The sequence below is a fragment of the Epargyreus clarus genome, unplaced genomic scaffold (genome assembly GCF_041222505.1).
Source record: "Epargyreus clarus isolate Ecla_fem2 unplaced genomic scaffold, WU_Ecla_fem_2.2 ptg000036l, whole genome shotgun sequence".
Taxonomy (NCBI): Eukaryota; Metazoa; Arthropoda; class Insecta; order Lepidoptera; family Hesperiidae; genus Epargyreus; species Epargyreus clarus.
Window position 1 is genome coordinate 6,924,537 of NW_027332241.1, and position 23,681 is coordinate 6,948,217.

The following is a 23,681-nucleotide window of genomic DNA, read 5'->3' on the forward strand; positions in this document are numbered from 1 at the left end:
TTGATTTCTAATACGTACAAAACTTCTTTCTTAATATAAGTGGTTCTGTAGCGCTTGGATATTTATAGTGAATTTCAAAAAAAGATTGTACGAGTAGTTTAACGAATTTAACCAGTGCTACCCCTAAGAATTTTGTAAATAGTTCGTATATAAATGTTTCTTTCTTACCACACCTTCAAACTACTACACAATTATTCTTAACACAGCTGTCATAAGTCGAAAAGAATTCGTGGCATTTCCGGAGGTCTACGCTTTACACAATATTAAATAAAAATATACTTAAATAGCGATTTTCTAAAAATAAAACGAAATTACTAAGATCCGTGTAACAACCGAAGTTCGAATACCTATTTAACCATCACGAGGTTGCTTTACAGCCGCTAAATCAACTGATATTTATGGCAACACTGTTAAATGTATTTATGTCATATAACATCCCACGGTGATTCCACGACTCACGAGTTCGTTGGAATTGCTCGTGTTAACTGTGGACTGTGGTTAGTATCGTCTCAAAATGACTTTAGGTCATCGTACGCCACCCTGACCAAAGGCAGACTAGACTTATAAAGAGTCCTTTGAACCCTTTCAAGAAATCTCAGAGACGAAGATTTCCATTAGTATAGTTAATTTGTCAAATTTGATAGAAACCTTAGTGGTTCGACTCCGGTGGTACCACCGCTGTACCTATTTCTGTCTAATAACAGTAGTGTTAAGCGCTGCTGTATTCTGATTTAAATGGTGTGGCAAGGGAGACATACTTTTCTGAGACGTTCCAGCTTAGTCCTCAGGGGTAGCGGCGCATCTGTGGCCAACCTCAGGTAGGAACATCTATTCCTATCTGCGGTTGGTTACAGAAGTCCATAGGCAGGAGTAGCCTTTTAGCTCCCATATTGTATAAAAAAACACCTATTTCTACTTAATAACGGCTGCTGATGCGGTTTCAAAACTACGTAGTTGTCAAAAATAACTCATATTATGTATACAAATTTTAAATTGTATGATACGTAGGTTAGTTCTTTATAATGATGCCAGTGGCAATGTTTACGAGTTGCGAGTAAAACAGTTCTCGGAACAGACAGTTTACGCCGATTTTTAAATACCTAATTCTATTTAAGACGCTGAGGAAAATTTACGATAGCTATCAGAAACGTCAGAAAGAGCGCGGCAATTATGACAGGTGATTGTGTTGCCAGGTATGAATTAATGCTTTGTTTTGGGTAATTTGTTGCATTTGCAATAAAATTAATCCTACTAGCTAGAGTAAAAAATTTGTCATTATTACTGAGTTTATGCTTTTATCTTTACATTGCAGACAACAACATGTTTCATTTAATAAAACTGAAATGAATAATATGACTTTCTTCTTAACTGTAGAGATAAAGATTATACTTTGGAATTAAGTAGACTAAATTAATATTACTCATAACGACCATGTACCTACCTACATGATTAATTTTATGACTAATTGTGTTTTATTTTACAAATAAAGTTATGAAGCTTAACTTTTGTTTATTTTTACGCAAAAAAACTCACACCTATTTCTACCTAATAACAGCAGTGTTAGGCGCTGCTGTGTTCCGGTTTGAAGGGTGTGGTAAGGGAGACAGACTTTTCCGAGGCGTTCCAGCTTAGTCCTCAGGGGTAGCGGCGCATCTGTGGCCGTCCTCAGGTAGTAATATCTTATCTTATCTGGGGTTGATTACAGATGTCCATGGGCGGCAGTAGCCACTTACTATCAGGTGGACTGCATTCTCGTCTGCTTCTCTTACATTATATAAAAAAAAGAACAAAAGGGTTTAGGTACTTACTTCGACTTATTATTCCATTCTGATTTAGCAAAGTAAATGTGATTTATGAATCAATGAATTCACTCTCATAAGCAGTGATTAAGTGTTAAAAACCCCAGCCTCTCGATTGAGAGGTCCGAGGTTCGAAACCCAGGCACGCACCTATTCATTCATTTTTAAAAATTTTGTGCTTATGAGAAATAAATTATCACTTGCTTAAACGGTAAAGGAAAACATCGTCAGGAAACCTGCATACCTAACAGGAAAAAGAAACCTCAAAGGTATGTGAAGTCTACCAATACGCACTTGGCCAGCGCGGTGGACTATGGCCTAATCCTTCTCATTCTGAGAGGAGACCCGTGCCCAGCTGTGGGACAGTAATGGGTTGATGATGATGATGAATTCACTCTGATGTGCTTTAAAGTTGTTTATCAATTAATGCATGAGACACAGTGGAACATATTCTCTGTGCCTAAGTAGCTAATTTTACAATATTACAAACACCTGATACAATTTCCGCCAGCCTACAAGCAAAGTCTCAAGTGCAGTGACCCTTTTGACTCATACATATTTTCCAACTAATTTATGTGCTTCCGTAATTGAATGATTCAATTTAAGGAGTAATTTCAAACCAAGATTAATTTAAATGAAAAGTCATAAGTTCCCAAGCAGTCATATTAATAATCATTTGCTTTCACTGAGAAGGGAAACATCGTAAGGAAACCTAAGAGATCTTTTAAAATACGTTTTTAAAGGTATTTAAATTCTACTAATACGCATTTGACCAGCGCGGTGGACTATGGCCTAATCCTTCTCAATCTAAGTGCGTAATGCCCAGCAGTGGGAGAGTAATGATTTGACGAAATTCCCAAATTATACACTATTTACTAGTATACATAACATCATGAATAGATATTTCACAATATGATCCCGTTGTGAGACAATCACGTAGATCTAAACTACCGGGTCCTAGACTTTCAACCCTAGACCCTAGGTTCTTTTATTTATTTATGTCACAAAGAAAATATTATATTAGCGTCCGTGATAGATATTCAGTCTGTCTACCAAACGCTAATGTTTCAAGTGTTAAAATTGGAACCATCAACACAGAATCGCAAAACTTCTATGCGATTGAGTGGTTTCGGAGATTACGTTCATCATTATCATCATCAACCCATCAATGTCCCACTGCTGGGCACAGGTCTTCTCGCTATCACTGTTTTTTTAGCGTAAATACTGTTACACATACTGACTGACATACTTTTCCGAGTCATTTAGCTTATACCTCAGGGGTAGCCGCATTTGTTGCCGACCTCACAGGAACCAAACCAAACAGGAACCAAAAGTTAGTTAGTTAGGTTAGTTATGAATGTCCATGGGCGACAGTTACTATCGAGTGGACTGCATGCTCGTCTGCTTACTACATAATAAAACGGAACAATGTCTAAGAATCATTTAATTTTAGCAAGTTGCATACATTTTAGCGAGCGAGTATCTGTAGTGCAAAAATAAAACTGCGTGCTCCACTTAAAATTTGATGCGCTCTTGACAAATATTTTTGGATTTTAAACATTCATAAAACTGTTAATGTGCCTGGGGTTAGGTTGCAGATGTTTGGGTTACGCTTTAAATAACTAACGTTTAATTTAACACACTTGGGAGATGACTCTAAGGTATCCTCATTTAAGGTGGTAGAACCCTCTGTGGTTCGGCTCCGGCGGCACCACCGCCACACCTATTTCTGCCTCATAACAGCAGTGTTAAGCGATGCGGTGTTCTGGTCTGAAGTGTGGTAAGGGAGACGTACTTTTCCAAGTCGTTCCAGCTTAGTCCTCAGGGTAGCGGCGATCTGTGGCCGACCTCAGTTAGGAATATCTATTCCTATCTGGGGTTGATTACAGATAACCATGAACGGCAGTAGTTACCGTGAGGTGAGCTGCAAGCTCGTCTGCTACTCCTTTATTATAAAAAAAACTTGCTTTAGTGTTAGGGTTAAGCACTTTTCTTTTACCATTTATCGAGGGCTAAAATGTCGAATACGTCGAATCGTTTTTTTTAAAGTTGGATAAAATATAGCTTACTTAATCTTTTAAGCGTAAAAAATTAAATTTGTTGTAAGTAAAATATCTTTTTAACAAGCTTATGATACCTATTACGTGGTTTAATTAAGATTTTAATACACAGTAGCGGCATCTCTAATCACTTCTCACTCTTTCTCCTAGTGTGTAACTGAGAAAGATATACGAAATCAACTCTTTCATACTATTTATTGAATATGATACTTCAATATAAAGTAATGACAACACTTTTGTTAAGTAAATATTTACAGGAATTAGAATTTATAATAATTTATAATTTTCTATTGTTTCAGGTACAAAAGTTTACAAGAAAACATTGATCGAAGAATCCAAGTGCACTAACTAATTATTTATCCAAGACTGTTGCAATTAACGAATATTTTCATTGTTTAAAACTTATTAAACAATTCGAAGTTAATAAAATGTTAAATAAGTCATCAAACAATTTGTTACTCAACATAAAATTAAATGTTTGAACTTTAAAAGCTGTGTTTAAAAATCTATGCCGGAGTGATAAGTGTGTTATTGTATAGTGTAGTGGAAAGAGATAGCAATACGTCGATAGTGGCTGAGAAAACGAGAGACAAAATGTCGTTGGTTGCGCCGAGGAGGGTCCAATTGGATTGGGCTCATTCTATACCATGGTAAGATATTATACATGAAAATAATAATTAAAATCACTAAATGTAATATTTTTTACAATATATACTTTTATATTGGTAAATAAATCCATCATTTTCTTGGCAATACTAACATATGATTCCAGTTGGTACTGCCATCTATTGGAGAAATGCTAAATTATTTCCAGACATCACTTACGACCTTATGGCGTTTTGTTTCGTGACTGATTGTCTTTGAATGTAATTAAATGTATGTATTACACAAAACATTTTGTTATAAGGCGAATTAAGAAATGAATATTATCATAATTTTATTGGGAAGCCAGCGATGTAACAAAATGGTTCGAGTTAAAATTTAATTTTTGTCATGCATCATAGATGGCGCTATTTTATATAGACCATAAAATATCAAATTACGCTTTAATTTATAAAAGAAATAGTTGCTTATAAATCTTAAAAACATTAATCATAAAAGTTTTTAAAAACTGCGATATAAATACAATTCATAAAAGATCCTTATTTCTACGCGGGGGTCATTGCCCTTTGTTCCCGCGGCAACTTCATGTCGGTATGTGAAAAAAAAACTCGTCCGTCAGCTGAGCGAATGCAACACACTTCACAGCCGTGAAAAGTAGCTGTCATGGCTCCTCGATCGATTTCGGTCCTGTGTTGAAAATCACGCGAAAATACGAAAAATATGTCGCGCAATGCGTTGAGAGACGTCAGCCGCACCGCGACGCCGTGGCTCACCACGTAACGAGTATATCCGACAAGACAGTTCGTCCGTACAGTGTATTTTCAGTGAGTTTTCAGCGAATCTAAATTTATTCACCTGTCAGTAGGAGCATCTACCTCAATTTTCTGGGTAAGTCTTATGTTTTTGTCGAGAGTTGTCGTGTGAACGCTTTCCCCACCTCGACGACGTAATTAAAAGTTAATGTTATGCGTTTTTTATTGAGAAAATTCGTATGTGTAATGTTAAAAATCGATTATATGTGGGTGGGATAGCGGAGTTATATAGCCGTCTCGCTCCACTATAACCCGGCTATGTTGTAAAGTGACGTAATAACACGGGGACTGCATCATGTCGTAGTGCAGTACCATTGGTCGGGTTTCTCTATCTATCTTTGTCTTGTATAATACGCGATAAATTTGTGATCTTTTTTGTTCGAAAATTGATAGTTTTCTAAATTAAAACGTTTTAATTGTAAAAGTAATTATAACTGCGAGGAAATGGCGCGTCGGACATTATATTCCGCGTTTGTTAGATGTAAATACAGTGAAAATAAAATCAATAAATGTATGTCATTGGTCTTGTCAAAGTATTTTTTTTCGTTTTTAATTAAGGTTGTCGCATCGGCGTCCGTTCTGCCAAGTCGGATTTAAAAGCAGTTTCCAAAAATGCAAAGTCACTTTTTGGTACGTAAATAACTTGGGAAGGGTGTGTAAATATTCTTATTGGGATTAAATTGGAATGTCCAACACACTTACAGGATTCAAATTCCGGCTTTACGAAACTATATAATATTACTTTTTAATTCATAATTTTACTAAAAATATCGAAAAAATCTATAATTTACAATAGACTCCACTAATAATAAATTAGCACTATGATAGCCTGTTACATAGAACTACAAATTCCAAGCATCTAGACTCCTAAATTGGAATAAAGAAACAAAAATAGAGATTTAAATTTTCAATGACAAATTAAAACTATCTTTTAAATCTATAATTCACACTCATTTCTAAATTATAATAGTGTTAAGCACTGCTATGGTAAGGGAGACATGAGGCATTCCAATTTAGTCCTCAGGAGTGGCAACTGTGATCGGCTTCAGGTAGAACCTGTTTTATATAGAGTTGGTTACAGATGTCCATACAGTCACTCACCATCAGGTGGACTGCATGGCCTAGTGGTTAAGAAACTGCCTCTTGATCGAGGGGTCCGAGGTTTAAATTTTAAAGTTATACGCGTATTAGAAATGAATTATCCTTTGCTTTAACGGTGAAGGAAAACATCGTGAGGAAACCTGCGTACCTGAGAAATATTAAAAAAAATAGTTTTCAAAGGTATGTGAAATCTACCAATACGCACTTGGCCAGTGTGGTGGACTATGGACTAATCCTTCTCATTCTGAGAGGAGACCCGTGCCCAGCAGTGAACAGTAAAGGTTGATGATGATGGTGAGCAGCATGAGACTACCACTATAATCATGCAGTCATGCAGTTCATCTGATGGCAATGACTTACAACATAAGAAAGATGAACCCACATACACAACATTTTTATAAAATAGGAGTAGCAGACCACCTGATTGTAAGTGGCTACTGCAGCCTATGGACATCTGTAATCAACACCAGATAGGATTAGATATTCCTGCCTGAGGTCGGCCACAGATGCTCCACTACCCCTGAGGACAAAGCTGGGACATCTGGAAAAGTAGATATGTCTCCCTTACCACACCCTTTGAACTAAAAACTAAAAGCTGTTGTGAGGCTGAAATAGGTGTGACGGTGGAGCCCCAGGAGTCGAACCACAAAGGGTTCTACCTTCAACTTTCAACTTTAACTACAACTCTTTTCTACATAAAAATTTGATATAAAATTTCTGCTTATTCTAATTATAATAATTGATAATAGTTTCCTTGTAAGTAGAATGACAAAGTTATTATATCTAAACTACAATGAAAAAGCAAGTTGATAAGCATAATAAAAACAATGGCTAATTGTTATATTATGAAGTATTTACAACAAATATCTTATACGAGCTCTTGCCCGCGGCTTCGCTCGCGTTACGAAGTGATATTTTCATCCCCTATTTTATCCCCTTGGGGGTAGAATTGATAAAAATCGTTTCTTAGCAGATGCCTACGTCATAACTATCTACCTGCATGCCAAATTTCAGCCTGATCCATCCAGTGGTTTGGGCTGCGCGTTGATAGATCACTACGTCAGTCAGTCCTTACCTTTGAGTTATATATATTCTCGTGTCATAATGTTAGTTACCATACCTATCTTGAAACGGCTTTACCGATTTTCACCAAATTTTATATGTATATTCACTAGGTCTAAGAATCGGCTACTATCTATGTTTCATGCCCCTAAGTGATAAGGGTTGTTTACCCTTAACATTTTTTTATTTATATGGCAACACGTTTCCTGGGTCAGCTAGTAATTGATAGTGGTTTCCTTGTAAGTAGAATGACAAAGTTATTTTATCCAAACTACAATGAACAATCAAGTTGATAAGTATAACAAAAATAATGACTAATTGTTATATTATAAAGTATTTAAAACAAATATTATTTATATAAAATTTAGTTAAACTGTTCGTCAATCTTACAAACTATTTAGTGGTAGAGCACTTTGTGGTTAAGCGCTGCTGTTTGAAGGGCGTGGTAAGAAAGACATACTTTTCTAAGGCGTTCTAGCTTAGTCTTCAGCGGTAGCGGCACATCTGTGGCCGACCTCAGGTAGGAATATCTAATCTTATCTAGGGTTGATTACTGATGTCCACGGGCGGAAGTAGCTACTTACCATCAAGTGGACTGCATGCTCGTCTGCTGTTCCTATAATATAAAAAAAAATACATTCCAAATTAGCACTCAGGGATACCAATACTGGCCAAATTCAGGTCTTCAATCCTATCCGGGATTAAGGATGGTCATCCGTCAGTGACTTACCATCAGGTGGACAGCATGCTCGTTTGTGCAAACGCAAAAAGACATTATATTTGCATATTGCACTAACTATTGTTAATAATAAAAGGTCATATCCATTGACCTCAATGACTTAGTTACATATAGAACATAACATATGTATTACTGAACAATAATAAAATATAATTGATCTATGTAATTGTACAAGTGTGTCCTCAGACATAGAGCGTGTCAGACACGTATCGTACCAGACAAAATGGCATTCTCCTAAACTATGTATTGATATATTTATCAGTCGCGTATACACGTGCCGTGCGTATCAAAATAATGAACAAAAATTTGATTTTTTTTTTTTTTTTATTTATTTTATTTTTTTTTTTATTTTGTCTGACACGACACGTGTCTGACACGTTCTGTGTCTGGAGGTATTGAACCTTGAATAGGGTTTCGGCTATAATCCACATCTGATCGTGTAGATTAGTAGATTTCACCTTTGGGAACTTATTTTTTAAGAATTTTAGACATTTATAGTTTTCCTCCACCTATTCCTTCATTTCAAATGCAAATAATGAATTTATGATACGCACAAACTTCAAAAATCAAAAGTGCGTGACTGGGAATTGAACCCCAGACCCCTGATAACCACTAGCAGTAACTACTTCTAGTTCAGCTTCTATTACAGTCACCAGGGCCGGATTTAGAGGTCTAGAGGCCCTGGGGCAACAAAGGAGTGGAAGCCCCTGGCCTCAAATTATATTCCGAATAAATTGAACAATATTCTCAGTTGAGTTTTTCAATAAATATTTTATTGTGAAACCCAGGTAGATTCTTCTATTATTCATGTATGTAAAAAGTACTGTAGATGAAGATAAAACAGCGAAAAAAGTATCAAAGGAAAAGATATTTTTTTTTACTAGTGTTTACTAGTCGGAATTAAAAAAAAATCCGAAGTCTCTATTGTGGGGGCCCCTCTTTTGTGCCTTTTTTGTGGCCTTAAATCCGGCCCTGACAGTCACAAATATAGATAAAGTAGTCAGTCTGTTACTTGTATTTGTTTTCTGTAATAGTGTCATTTCCATTATTACAATTTACTGATAATCTTTGGTATGCGCTAGGGTTGCCACCCATCCTGTTGTGAACGAAAATGTAGTGAAATGTTTGAATGCTAGCGAAAATCAATCGGCGGTCACTTATTCCCGCTTAACATTATTTTTTTATTATATAGGAGTAGCAGACGAGCATGCAGTCCACCTGATGGTAAGTGGCTACGGCCGCCCGTAGACATCTGTAATCAACCCCAGATAGGACCAGAAATTCCTACTTGAGGTCGGCAACAGATGCGCCGCTACCCCTGAGGACTAAGCTAGAACGCCTCGGAAAAGTATGTCTCCCTTACCACACCCTTCAAACCGGAACACAGCAGTGTGGATGTGGCTGAAAAACAGCGCTGCACGGAACCCTGACTCTGTGTCAGTAAACGCTGAGCCACCTCCTTTTGCCTCTACAATTTTATGTTTGTATTTTTTTTGTAAAATTTGTAGAATCGTGTAATTGAGGCAGTAAAGTATATTATTATTATTAATTATTTATTATTTGAAGATGGTAAAACCCTCTTGGTTCGACTCCGGCGCCACCACCGTCACACCTATTTTTACCTAATAACAGCAGTGTTAAGCGCTGCTGTGTTTTGGTTTGAAGGGTGTGGTAAGGGAGACATACTTTTCCGAGGCGTTCAGCTTAGTCCTCAGGGGTAGCGGCGTATCTGTTGCCGACCTCAAGTAGGAATTTCTGGTCCTATCTGGCTTCTATATTCAGAGCGGACTAGCAGTTTTTCGCGGACTCGAAGTGGCTACTGACGCTCATAGACATCTGTAATCAACTCCAGATTAGATTTTATCTGAGGTCAGCCACAAAAGCGTCGCTACTCTTAAGGACTAAGTTAAAACGCCTCTGAAATATATGTCTCCCTTACCACACTTCAAACCAGAACACAGCAGCGCTACACTGCTGTTATTACAGAAATAGGTGTGGCAGTGCTTGTCCCTGTAGTTCCGGGACCAGATTAGGGCTATAGTATCTCCTGCTTGTCGTAAGAGGCGACTAAAAGGGGCTTTCGGTGTTGCGGGCGGTAAGAGTGGGAACTCGAACCGCCCGGTCAACGACCCCGGGAAGGACGGCGGTATGTGTGGTCGCATACCGTCGTCTACATCGGACGGTGTGGTGATACAATCTCATTAGGGCGGAGCCCGACGGGGCAGTGCGCTGAGAGGACTCCGGTTGCGTTCCTTTGGAGATCCCGGAGTCCTCTACGCAGCGCCGAGGACGGCCGGGGGGTTTTAGTGCTGTAAAAACCCCACATAACCCCGTGTCGCTCCCACGGCACCGGGTACCTGCTGAAGGTTTCCCCCTCGTTAATAAAAAAAAAGGTGTGGCGGTGCTGCCGCCGAACCACAGATTTCTACCAGCTTCGGAATATTTTGACGTTAAATCCTAATTTCCAGTGTATCAACCCTAGGAAGGCCACAAATCAGTAATATTTTAACCCCGTGTCAACTAAACTGGGTTAAACTAATAAATTAAGATTTCTCATTACTCATAATCATATTAATGGGTTCATTATAATGTTATTGAAGTGCTTTTAATTATATAACAACATATTATGTATATCTATTATGTATGTACTAAGTGACCCGGCAAACGTTGTGTTGCCATATAAATAAAAAAATGTTAAGGGCGAACAATCATTATCACTTAGGAGTATGAAAAATATATAGTAAGTAGCTGATTCTCAGACTACTGAATATGCGTATAAAATTTGGTGAAAATCGGTAAAGCCGTTTCGGAGGAGTACGGTAAGTAACACTGTGACACGAGTATTTTATATATATGTAGTAAATAGGTTGACATATATTTCTATCTAATGGGTAACCAGTATGATGAAAATTCGAAGCAGTTCTACATTCGGTGGAACAGTGTGCATGACTAATATTATGCTATAATATAGGAGTAGCAGACGAGCATGCAGTCCACTTGATGGTGGAAGTGGTAGATATTACTACTTAAGCTGGGCTACAGGTACGTCGCTACCCCTGAGGACTAAGCTGGAACTCGGGAAAGTATGTCTCCCTTACAACACCCTTAAAACCAGAACACAGCAGCGCTTAACACTGCTGTTATAACCGAAATAGGTGTGACGGTGGTGCCGCCGGAATCGAACCACAAAGGGTTCTAGTATTTATTAGAAATACAAAAAACCCCATACCTTAAAATTATAATATAGTTATAACCAATGTTACTTACATAATTCAGACAAATCCAACGACACCTCATATGTTAATCCGTCAAGTCGTTTGTGCTGCAGCGTGACACAGAATGACACATACATACATACGCTCGAACATTACCCTCCGCTGTCGAGTAAAAAGGCCGAAATTTTGACGACTCTACGCCGGTCGGGACCTAGATATTTTCTCACGTCTAGGTATTTTCTCAAGTCTAGATATTTTCTCGGTCCTTGCGTAACACATCGATCTGCCGTGCCTACGAGGATCGTCCTGTTTTATTGTTTCGAAGGAAGTTAATATCGGCAGACCCTGGGGAAAGTGTTTTCCTCAGAAGAACAACCAAGTTGAGTAATATCATCTAAAAACGAAAACGTTTACATGTTTTATTTTTTACGTTTCAAATCAGAGTATGACAGCTTAAAACTTTTTTTTTATACTAGAAGTAGCAAACGAGTTTACAGTCCATCTGATGGTAAGTCATCTGTAAATAATTAACCCCAGATAAGATGTTTCCTACTTGAAGAAGCCCCGGAGGCGTTGTTACCTCTGAAGACTAAGCTGGAACACCTCGGAAAAGTATGTGTCCCTTACCACACCCCTCAAACCAGCGCTTAACACTGCTGATATTAGGCAGAAATAGGTGTGGCGGTGGTGCCGCCGGAGTATAACCACCTTCAATACAGGGGTGTAAAAAATGGACTATTGACTAATTTTTGGAAGAAAAACCTTTAACGTTTCATATTTCCTTATAAATAATTATACATAGTTTAAAAGCTAAAATTGCACAAGGAAAATCGTTAATCCTGATTCCTGACGATCCTGATGAGGAGAATGGGATAAATCTATTAAAATCGTGTATTGTCATCGGTTCTTGATAATTGTTCAAAATTTCAAATAAATCGGACCGTTCAAAGTAGGTAAAAATCGAGTTCAAAGATTCCGTTACATAGATACATACATACAACCCAAGCTAATAAAAGCGTGGTAGTTAGAATGACAGACACCCCTCTCACTTACTACAGTTTTTGAACTGCTTTTTACGTAGTTTGACTACGAAAAACAAAAGTAGTCAATTACTCTACTTGTTATAGGTTGTTAAAACTCTTCAACTCCTGTAACGAGGTAGTTAGATTCGCCCACGCCAAGATCTTAATGATAGCATTGACCTACGAAGTTTGATGAGCAAAACGTCTAGATAAAGGAACCCTCTGTGGTTCTTCGGCACCACCGCCACATCTATTTCTGTTATAACAGCACTGTGATTTGGTTTGAAGGGTGTGGTAAGAGAGATATACTTTTCCGAGGCATTCCAACTTAGTCTTTAGGAGTAGCGGTGCACCTGTAGCTGACCTAAGGTAGAAGTCTAATCTTATTTGGAGTTGATTACAAATGTCCATACCGCAGTAGCCACTTACCATCAAGTGGACTGCATGCTGGTTTACGGTGGCGCCGCTACCCCTGAGGACTAAGCGTGAACGCCTCGTAAAAATAACCTTCCCTCACCACACCCTTCAAACCAGAATATAGCAGCGCTTTTTTTTTTACGAGGGGGAACCCTTCAAAAGGTACCCGGCGCCGTGGGAGCGACGCAGGGTTATGTGGGATTTTTATCGCACTAAAACCCCCCCGGTGGCCGTCCTCGGCGCTGCGTAGAGGGTTCCGGGATCTCCAAAGGAACGCAACCGGAGTCCTCTTAGCGCGTTGCCCCGTCGGGCTCTGCCCAGGTGAGCTTGACGCTCGCCACACCATCTGGTGCGTACGACGGTATGCGACTATATATATATATAGCAGCGCTTAACACTGCTGTTATTAGGCAGAACCCAGAGAACTAACTATTGTAAAATGACCAGCCTAGCTAACAAGCGAGACGACGTTCAATAAGTAACCTTGACTCCTCCATTATACAATTGGCCTTGCACAGATTTCCCCGACTTATTGGCAAACATTTTTTATAATATAGGAGTAGCAAGAAGCATGCAGTCCATGCAAGTTAGGTTAGCTGCCGTGGACATGGATATTAATTATCAACCCCAGATAAAATGATTTTTCACTATAACGAAACACGAAGTGTTGGTAGATATATTGAAGCTCAAAAAGAGTTCTGTAAAGTATCTACTTTGAATAAAATATTTTTCCTTTGACCTACATGAGGTCGACCATCTGCGTGCATCTGAAGACTAAGTTGGAACGTTGGAAAAGTATGTCTCCTTTACCACACCCTCCAAATCTGAACAGCAGCGCTTAACACTGCTATTATAACAGAAATAGGTGTGGCGATGGTGCCGCCGGAGTCTAACCACAAAGGGTTCTATCACATTCGAACTTTTTTTTTTTTTATAATATAGGAGTAGCAGACGAGCATGCAATCCACCTGATGGTAAGTGGCTACTGCCGCCCCCTAACACTACTATTATTAGGCAGAATTAGGTGTGGCGCCGGAGTCGAACCACAAAGGGTTCTACCACCTTCAACTGCTTTAGTAGAACTATATCGGAATGACGAGCGGAGCTCTTAACAAGCGAGACACAGTTCAATAAGTAACCTTGACTCCTCCATTATACAATTGGCCTTGCACAGATTTCCCCGGCTTATTGGCAAACATTTTTAATAGTTTGTGAAAGCCTATTTGGTATGAATTTTGGTCGCCTATGGAGGTAAGGAGGGGTGGGGAGGTGAGAAAGGAGGGGGGAGGGGGGGAATAGTTAAGTGTATATTGTACACACGTAAGAAGTTTTATATTTATTTGAGTCATATTTTTTCTTGGAAGTATTTTCTGCAAAATTTGCAATATTGAGTCAACTTTATGGTGTCGATTTTAAATGTTAGTGGTGTTAAAACGCACCGAAATAAGTATTAAGTTTTAGATTTACCCATATCCCACTATTTTGTAATTAATTAAGATAATTTTTTATTGTCATGTGTGTGTACAATGCATTACGTAATAAAGTTATTTCTTTCTTTCTTTCTTTCTTTCTTTCTTTCTATTAAGCTTTGTATACTCACAGCCCTACACTAGGATTCTATGTGTCATATCATTCTATGGGCGCCATAGACACATACATAGACAAATAGTCAAGCATTCAGACAATATCTAAATTCATGAATCGGGCTGTCTGGCCGAGGATCGAACCCAGATCTCTTTGCGCGTCACACAAGCATGATGACCGCTCCGCCATGCGGGTACCAAAAGTGTCGCACCAACAGAAGTTTCACTTCGAATTCAAGATATTCGTAGAAGCTTCACTTCTAATTCAAAGTATTCGTCAAATTTCATTTTGTCTCTAGCTTTCGGCTATTAGAAATACATAAATGTCATGTCATTAGTATTCACGTTCCACCCCTCACAAAACAACCCCTAATATGTCGTTAAATTCGAAACTAACAATGAAACATCCCCTCTAACGGGGGATGTACATGCAATTATGATATTGATTCTGAATGTTGTATCAATAAGTGACTTAAAAATGTAGTGCTTTTTTGAAGTTATACTTCTCTTTATGTTATGAGAAGCTAAAGTACTGGTGTAACGATTTTTGTAACGGAAACGGTTACGCTGGATGTTACGAAAATTATATTTATTTTTTATTTATTTACTAGCTGACCCGGCAAACTTTGTACCGCCTCAAAATCTATTTATCAAATATATTTCATGTAAAATATGGCCTATGTTACTCGTGGATAATGTAGCTTTAGAATGGTGAAAGAATTTTTAAAATCGGTCCAGTAGTTCTTGAGCCTATTCATTACAACCAAACAAACAAACAAAGTTTTCCTCTTTATAATATTAGTGTAGAGTAATATGATACAAAACAATACGATGCGATACGGTATGAATATGATATTATATTCAATATCACGATACTTTAAACGATAAAATAAAAAAGTGCTATTTTAATAAATTATTCCAAAGAAGTGTAACTTCTTGCATGTGAAATTTATCTTCTTAAGTGTGAACATAAGTACACACATGTTGTTTTATATGATTGATGTACCAAACGAGCTTGCAACCCACCTGATGATAAACCTGATGGTGAAGGTGGTAAAACCCTTTGTGGTGCGACTCCGGCGGCACCACCGCCACACCTATTTCTACCTAATAACAGCATGTTAGGCGCTGCTGTGTTCCGGTTTGAAGGGTGTGGTAAGGGAGACATACTTTTCCGAGGCGTTCCGGCTTAGTCCTCAAGGGTAGCGGCGCATCTGTGGCCGGCCTCAGGTAGGAATATCTAATCCTATCTAGGGTTGTTTACAGATGTCCATGGGCGGCAGTAGCCACTTACCATCAGGTGGACTGCATGCTCGTCTGCTACTCCTATATTATAAAAAAAACACTGCATTGACAGTAACCAACTCCATATAGAACAGGTTCTACCTGAAGCTGATCACAGACATTAAGAAAGTCTTGCCCAGCAGTGGGACTAGGGAAGTGTAACTTTAAACGCTTTCTATACTCACAGCCCCACACGAGGATTCCCTGTGTCGTGGGTGCCATGGACACACAGAGACAAATACACAAACACCCAGACCCAGAATCAGAAATCTAAATTCATAATTTAGATATGACTGGCCGGGGATCGAACCCGGGACCCTTCACGCGTCAGACCGGCATGGTAACCGCTCCGCCACGCGGGTCGTCCCGGGGTGTGGCAGGCGATCATTGTAGCGCTTAACACTGCTGTTATTAGATAGAAATAGGTGTGGCGGTGGAGCCACCGGAGTCGCACCACACAGGGGTCTATCACCTTCAAAAGTTAAATCAAATCAAATCAAATCGAAAATTTTTATTCAAAATAGGACCTTTACAGAGCACTTTTTGAATGTCAATACAACTACCACCACTTCACAAGGTGTTTCGTTATCGAGAAGAAGCGGCGAAAGAAACTCCATAACACACATCTTTTAAAAAAAATGTTTTTGACAATGTCAATTTAACGTAATGGTACATGTGGAGCTGGAGCTAATTCAGACCACACCGTTTTGTCAGTCAAATAATCACTTACTTTATAGTACGCTTTTTTACATAGCGTTAGTTTAACGACATGTTTGAACTTTTTTTCTGTGAGATTCAAAATGCGGTCGGGTACTTTATTGTAGTAGCGAATACAGTTGCCCATGAAAGATCTAGCCACCTTACATAATCTATGTTTAGGAATTGCTAATTTATTTCTATTTCTAGTATTAAAGTAATGGTGGTTACAATTTTTTTCAAACATATCAGTGTGTTTTCTTACATACATAATATTTTCATAAATGTATTGACTATGCACCGTCAATATATTAATAGTGGGAAACAGTTCTCTTAGGGACTCACCACGCCGCAGACTATATGTTGACCTTATTGCTCTCTTTTTAAAAGTAAATATAGAGTCTATGTCAGCAGCACTACCCCACAGTAGAATGCCATAAGACATAATGCTGTGAAAGTAACTGAAATAGACAAGTCCGGCATAGTTAGAGAACTCGTGCCCAGCAGTGGGACGGAGAAAGTAGCGAGCAATTAATCTAGATTTTTCTTGGCCTTTTGTAGTCTATAGATTAGTAGTATCGAGTTGGCAGAGATCCAAAATTTCAACGTACACTTTATGGGTATGTAGGTTCGCACCCCGTTGGGGCTTTTATGGAAGAAGTTTGACTTCGTAACATTGGATTTGGGTTAATCGATTTTTTTGTAATATAGAAGTAATTTGAAGGGTGTGGTAAGGGAGACATACTTTTCATTCCAGCTTAGTTCTCAAGGGTAGCGGCGCATCTGTGGTCGATCTTAGGTAGGAATATCTAATCCTATCCGGGGTTGATTACAGATGTCCATGGGCGGCAGGAGCCACTTACCATCAGGTGGACTGCATGCTCGTTTGCTGCTCCTATCCATATATAAAAAAAATATATGAAACAAGTGATAGCCTAGTGGTTAAGAAACTCGGCCTCTCGATCGAGGGGTCCGAGGTTCAAATCCCAGGCAGGCACCTCAGATTTTTTAAAATGTCCGTATTAGAAATTAATTATCACTTGCTTACCGGCGAAGGAAAACATCGTGAGCAAACCTGCATACCAGAGTGATTATAAAAAAAATCTGAAAGGTATGTGAAGTCTACCAATACACACTTGTCCAGCGCGGTGGACTATGGCCTAATCCTCATTCTGAGAGGAGACCCGTGCCCAGCAGTGGGACAGTGTTCACGATTGACTGAACAATGCCATTTTTATTACACGAGCTGAAACGGCAAGTAGTGACTTTTTATACCACTTTTTATAATGGAGTGACCTTTGTGTAGAAATGAGATAAAAATATCGTTAAATTAACCAGTGCTCCGTGAATATAGGGCAAGACTTTACCCAGATCGCTTTTATATAATGTATCTTAATATATTGCTATATTATTTTATAATAATACTTGAAGCGAAAATTTTAGATCGCGTTTTAGGGTTTCGTACCGTAAAAACGTAAGTGGAACCCTATTACTAAGTGTCCGCTGTCTGTCCGTCTGTCACAGGGCTCTATCTCTTGAACCGTAATAGATAGACACTTTTTCTACTGTTATGTATACTCTGTAATAATTAGATAGAGTCCTGTGACAGACGGACAGACAGCAGAGACTTAGTAATAGGGTTCCCTTTAAACGTTTGGACCCGTCGAAAATAAATGACTCCCCATACAAGAAACGGTTTTTTTTAACGTTTTTCGCTTTATCTATTGAACCGTAATAGGTAGATAGTTAAAATTTACAATACATTTATTTCTATGGCTGCTATTACACAAATACTAAAAATAAAAAATAAACAAAAATTTGAACATACGGAATCTTCATTTGACTCGCACATAACTAAATATAAAAAAAATATATTCAGAGACAATACAATAGTCTATGTGAAATACGGGTTATTCTTATTTTATAATATAGGAGTAGCGAGAATACACGTGATGGTAAACCATTGCCGCTCATGAACATCTGTAAGCAAACACAGATAAGATTAGATTCCTACCTGAGATCGGCTACAGATGTGCCGCTACCCTTGAGGACTAAGCTGGAACACCTCGGATAAGTATGTCACCCTTACCACACTTCAAACCAGAACACAGCAGCGTTACACTGCTGTTATAACAGAAACAGGTGTGGCGGTGGTGCCGCCGGAGTCGAACCACACAGGGTTCCATCGCACTATATGTACGCCGTATTATTTCAGAAATTTCCACTATATGAAGCAAATACGTGAAGAATGTTAAGATGAACCGATAATAATATATCCATCTCTTTCTTTCCAGGGAGCAGGAGCCAGCGTGCGACCGGGAGGCGTTCAAGCAAATCGAAACACATCCCTCCAATCGATCAGGTTGGCTAATTATGTATTATGTGTTACCTAAGGTCAGATTATGTATGGAACTTTTTACCTCTTCATATAAATCAAGTTAACTAAGGGTTTAAAATGCCTTTTCTGTGACGGGGAAACCCTTCGAAAGGCACCCAGTGTACCGGGTTGTGGGGGATTTTTACCCACTAAAATGGCCCTTTGGTGGCCATCCTCAGCGCTATGTAGGGAACTCCGGGATCGTCATCGAAGCGTAACAGGAGTCCTCTGAGTGCGGTACCCTTGTCGACCGCTGTTCGGGAGGGCTCGACGCTCATTCCATACCTTTTGGATGCTTACAACGATATCCAATCACACATATCGTGTATCTTCCCGTAGTCGCTGGCTGTTGTCAGTTTTAGTCGCTATAGAGAGTGAATTTTTCAAGGATTTTATGCTTATAACGGACTCTAATCGATGGTGGAATAATACAGGGTTTGTTTTTTTTCCAAAGTGAATTCAATCGATTCTCGTGTAGGGAAACAGATTAAAAAAAAACGAATATACAGTTTTAGTTTTTGTCAAAATTGGCCTCATCACTCCTTTCAGCATTTTTCGCTATTTCTTATAATTTCGTATTAGGCCCTGAATGCTCATCTGAAAAATTAACCCTGTATGATAGGCCAAGGGTCGAGATTCGATTCCCGGCCAGGTACACATCCAAGTGACAATCTCTTTATGAACGTCGACTACTCGTATCTTATCTTCGTGCCAATAATGTGAATATGTTTCCAGAATCATCATCATCATCGGCAGACACTGCATCGCAGGGCTCGGGCTCCGGGGCTGCGCCCCCGCCTCGGGAGCGCCGAAATGAACCACAGGTAACTTATCAAGATATCAATTACAACTAGTGTTACAGGCGTATCACACTGAAGAATATATGACAACATAATTATAGGTTATTGATAGTTCACTGATAGCGCAGTGGGTAAAACTTGGCCACTCAATTGAGGGTCCGAGGTTCGAATCCCAGGCACCTCTATTTTTTCAAAGTTATGTGCGAAGTAGAAATTAATTATCCCTTGCTTAAACGGTGAAGGAAAACAACGCGAGGAAACCTATGGGCCTGAGAGTCCTTAAAAAACGTTTTAAGGTGTGCCAATCTGCACTAGGCCAGCACGGTGGGATGTGGTGTAAAATCCTTTCAGTCTACGACGAGACTAGAGCCTAGCAAATGAAAATTATGGCAGAAAATACGAGGGAAGGCATTCGAGGCCGGATTTCCTGAAACGTCACCGCCACACCTATTTCTGCCTACTAACAGCAGTGTTAAGCGCTGCTATGATCTGTTTTGAAAGGTGTGATAACAGAGACACTTTGCCGAGGCGTTCCAGCTTAGTCCTTAGGGGTAGCACCTTTTATGGCCGGCTTCATGTACGACTCTAATCTTATTTGCGGTTGATTACAGATGTCCGTGGGCGGCAGTAGCCACTTACCATCAGGTGGACTGCAGGCTCGTCTGCTACTTCTATATTATAAAAAAGACCAAAATAGTTATCTATTGCTGTTGTTGACCAAACTGTCTACATAAATACAAACAAAATCTTATATATAAAATTCTCGTGTCACAATGTTAGTTACCGTACTCCTCCGAAACGGCTTTACCGATTTTCACCAATTTTTATACCCATATTTAGTAGGTCTGTGAATCGGCTACTATCTATTTCATACCCCTAAGTGATAAGGGTCGTTCACCCTTAACATATTTTTATTTATATAGCAACACAACGTTTGCCGGGTCAGCTAGTATATTATATATTCTGAGACGAACCAGTTATATGCTAAACATAGTATTATAAAGTACTTGTTGAACAGAAAACATTAGCGCTGAACCATTTATGGTGTTGTTTGGTTGTACGAACCATTCTACTTAAGGTGTGAAGTAGTTCACAAGATCCTGCTAGTAATACAGTAGTGACATTACTAATATATTGTTTATACGTGTTTTTTGTTAAAAATAAGTTAGTTTTGAGTTAGAGTCATGTGAAATAAGTAATGGACGTCCTTATGTACATTAAAAATAATTTATAATTTCTGTCATTCGAAGGGTTATATTACAGCTGCGTATGGTACAGTTAAAATCTTTAATGGTTTTAACTGTAACACATAGGTTACAGACATCGTACGTGTCAGACACGGCCCGTGGCAGACAAAATCCTAACTAAAAAACTAAACGATTGTATATTTGTTTGTTTGTTATACTTTCACGGCTTAACTACATAACCGATTGACATGAAATGTACACACGTTGTCAGGGGGTCAGAAAAGGATATAGGGTAGCTTTTATACCGATAAAACGTACCGTTCCGAGGGCTAGATAAGAGCCGGTCCACACGGCGCGTTGCGTCAGCGTTGCGTCGACGTTGCGCTGTGGGTGCGTCGTTTTACATACTAATAATCATAGTGTTCACACGGTGCGCTGCGTCGACGCAACGCTGACGCAACGCGCCGTGTGGACCGGCTCTAAAAGCTGTGACCGAGCGAAGTCGCGGGTAAAAACAAGTATATAAAAATATGGTTTTGTCTGACAAGTTCAATGTTCAAGTTAATAGACCTTAGCTAGAATAGATTTTGTTCGATAGTTGGTTTTCTTTGTGGAACCGTAATATTAGTAAAATGATGAGGACCATGGAATATACAGTGTTGCAAATAATTCAAAATATAAATGTAAGTATTGATGGGTATTTTCATGTTTTGGTTACATAAGGGTATTCGCTAAATCTGGCGCGTCACCTCTTTTTATATATTATAGGAGCAGCAGACGAGCATGCAGTCCGCCTGATGGTAAGTGACTACTGCCGCCCATGGACATCTGTAATTACCCTAGCTAAGATTGCAGTCGTACCGGAGGATTAAATTCAAACGCCTTAAAGTCTGTCCCCGTTACATCACTTCAAACCGGAACACAGCAGCGCTACACTGCTGTTATAACAGAAATAGGTGTGGCGGTGGTGCCGCCGGAGTCAAACCACAGAAGGTTCTACTACCTTGTGTGTCTATGTGTGTTCATGGCACCTACGAAATAGGAAAAAATCTAGTTTTTTTATATGTATATCTAACTATAAGGCAGACGTGCTACCTGATGGAAAGTAGCCAACGTCGCCTATGGACATTTGCAACATCAGAGGAGTCGCCAATACATCGCAGGCTTTGAGTGTGTGTCTTAGTGTGAGGATATGAGTAAAGATGCTGTTATTAAGCTTGATATGTTTGTTTCCAGAGGGAAGAACGACGCGTGGAGGCTTCAAGCACTCCGAGAGTACAGACAAACCCTTTATTGAGGTAAGATAGATAGATAGATAGAATATTCTTTATTGACGACCCGCGTGGCGGAGCGGTCACCGTACCGTTCTGACGCGCAAAGGGTCCCGGGTTCGTTCCCCGGCCAGACAGATATCTGAATGATGAATTTAGATTTCTCTTTCTGGGTCTGGGTGTTTGTGTATTTGTCTATGTGCGTGTCCATGGCACCCACGACACAGGGAATCCTAGTGTGGGGCTGTGAGTGTAGAAAGCGTTTGTTAGTTTGTATTGCACACTTCAATAGAACAGAACATTAATACACAATTATGTATATAAGTTAAACGTATGCAAGTAAGATTAGAAAGCACTAATTTAATACTACAATCTCCCACGATAACGATTCTAGTTTTCGTTTCTACTTTTGCGTTTGGTGTCCCTTAATCTTTTGCCAAGTAAGTTGATATGTGGGTATAAAAATGTCTTGCGCTTGGTATAAGGATCTTTTTCTTGACACGCAGTATGTATTTTCGTGTTTCATTCATGCGTAAACTGATTTGGTTTAGTCTCACAGCGTTCAGCGTGTGCAGTTTTCATATAGGAAAAAGTGTCTAGCAAACGATAGTGTGCGTGGTACAGACCACTAGAATCACATGCACAGAAGCGGCTTAAGGCGTGGCCCACGGCCCAGGACGTCGCGCCTCTAGCCTCACGAACAAATAAAGACGGTCGCCGGTATGAACCCGTCACTGAAATCTATGTGAAATTTGTAATTTTGTAAAATCAAATCAATTTTTTAGACTAGTGCCCTCCGTTCCACTTGCCGCCCCGGGTCTCCGACGACCTTAGTCTGTCACTGTTTACATTGTACAGCCACAAACTCCCGTGACAGGAAAATAAATTACTTATAAACATTTAGTGGCTTACGAGGGACAGGGGATGATGTGGCCCTATTCTTGTCCCAGACCATAGACCATAGACACATTGCATAGATTGTTTATCAACAACGTTGCGTGTATCGTGTCACAGATCGCGCACGGTCCCGAACTTCGGCGGGCCGCGGTCCCGCGAGGCGTCCCGCTGCGACACGTCGCGGCGCGCGCACCACATCACCATGGCCAGCGAGGACCTGCTGCAGCCCGGACACGTCGTCAAGGAGAGATGGAAGGTGGGTACTCCAGGCATCTTGGAACTAGGTGGTGGATCGTTGAGGTGATGGAGACTTTGGGGTTCGACAATGAAGGGACCACTGTCCAGTGATCACCATGGCCAGCGAGGACCTGCTGCAGCCCGGGCACGTCGTCAAGGAGAGATGGAAGGTGGGTACTCCAGGCATCTTGGAACTAGGTGGTGGATCGTTGAGGTGATGGAGACTTTGGGGTTCGACAATGAAGGGACCACTGTCCAGTGATCACCATGGCCAGCGAGGACCTGCTGCAGCCCGGACACGTCGTCAAGGAGAGATGGAAGGTGAGTACTCCAGGCATCTTGGAACTAGGTGGTGGATCGTTGAGGTGATGGAGACTTTGGGGTTCGACAATGAAGGGACCACTGTCCAGTGATCACCATGGCCAGCGAGGACCTGCTGCAGCCCGGGCACGTCGTCAAGGAGAGATGGAAGGTGGGTACTCCAGGCATCTTGGAACTAGGTGGTGGATCGTTGAGGTG

General features: G+C 39.8%; 1 protein-coding gene across 1 annotated transcript in view; it reads left to right on the top strand.

The window, feature by feature from the left end:
• Nucleotides 1-3,694: 3,694 nt before the first annotated feature.
• Asator (tau-tubulin kinase asator) overlaps nt 3,695-23,681 on the top strand; it is a 55,047-nt gene continuing 35,060 nt past the window's right edge. The window contains exons 1-6 of the mRNA XM_073092371.1: nt 3,695-3,718; nt 4,352-4,509; nt 18,688-18,755; nt 19,506-19,594; nt 21,994-22,055; nt 23,043-23,181. Of these exons, the coding sequence (XP_072948472.1) occupies nt 3,695-3,718; nt 4,352-4,509; nt 18,688-18,755; nt 19,506-19,594; nt 21,994-22,055; nt 23,043-23,181 (540 nt within the window). The remainder of the gene's footprint in view (nt 3,719-4,351; nt 4,510-18,687; nt 18,756-19,505; nt 19,595-21,993; nt 22,056-23,042; nt 23,182-23,681) is intronic.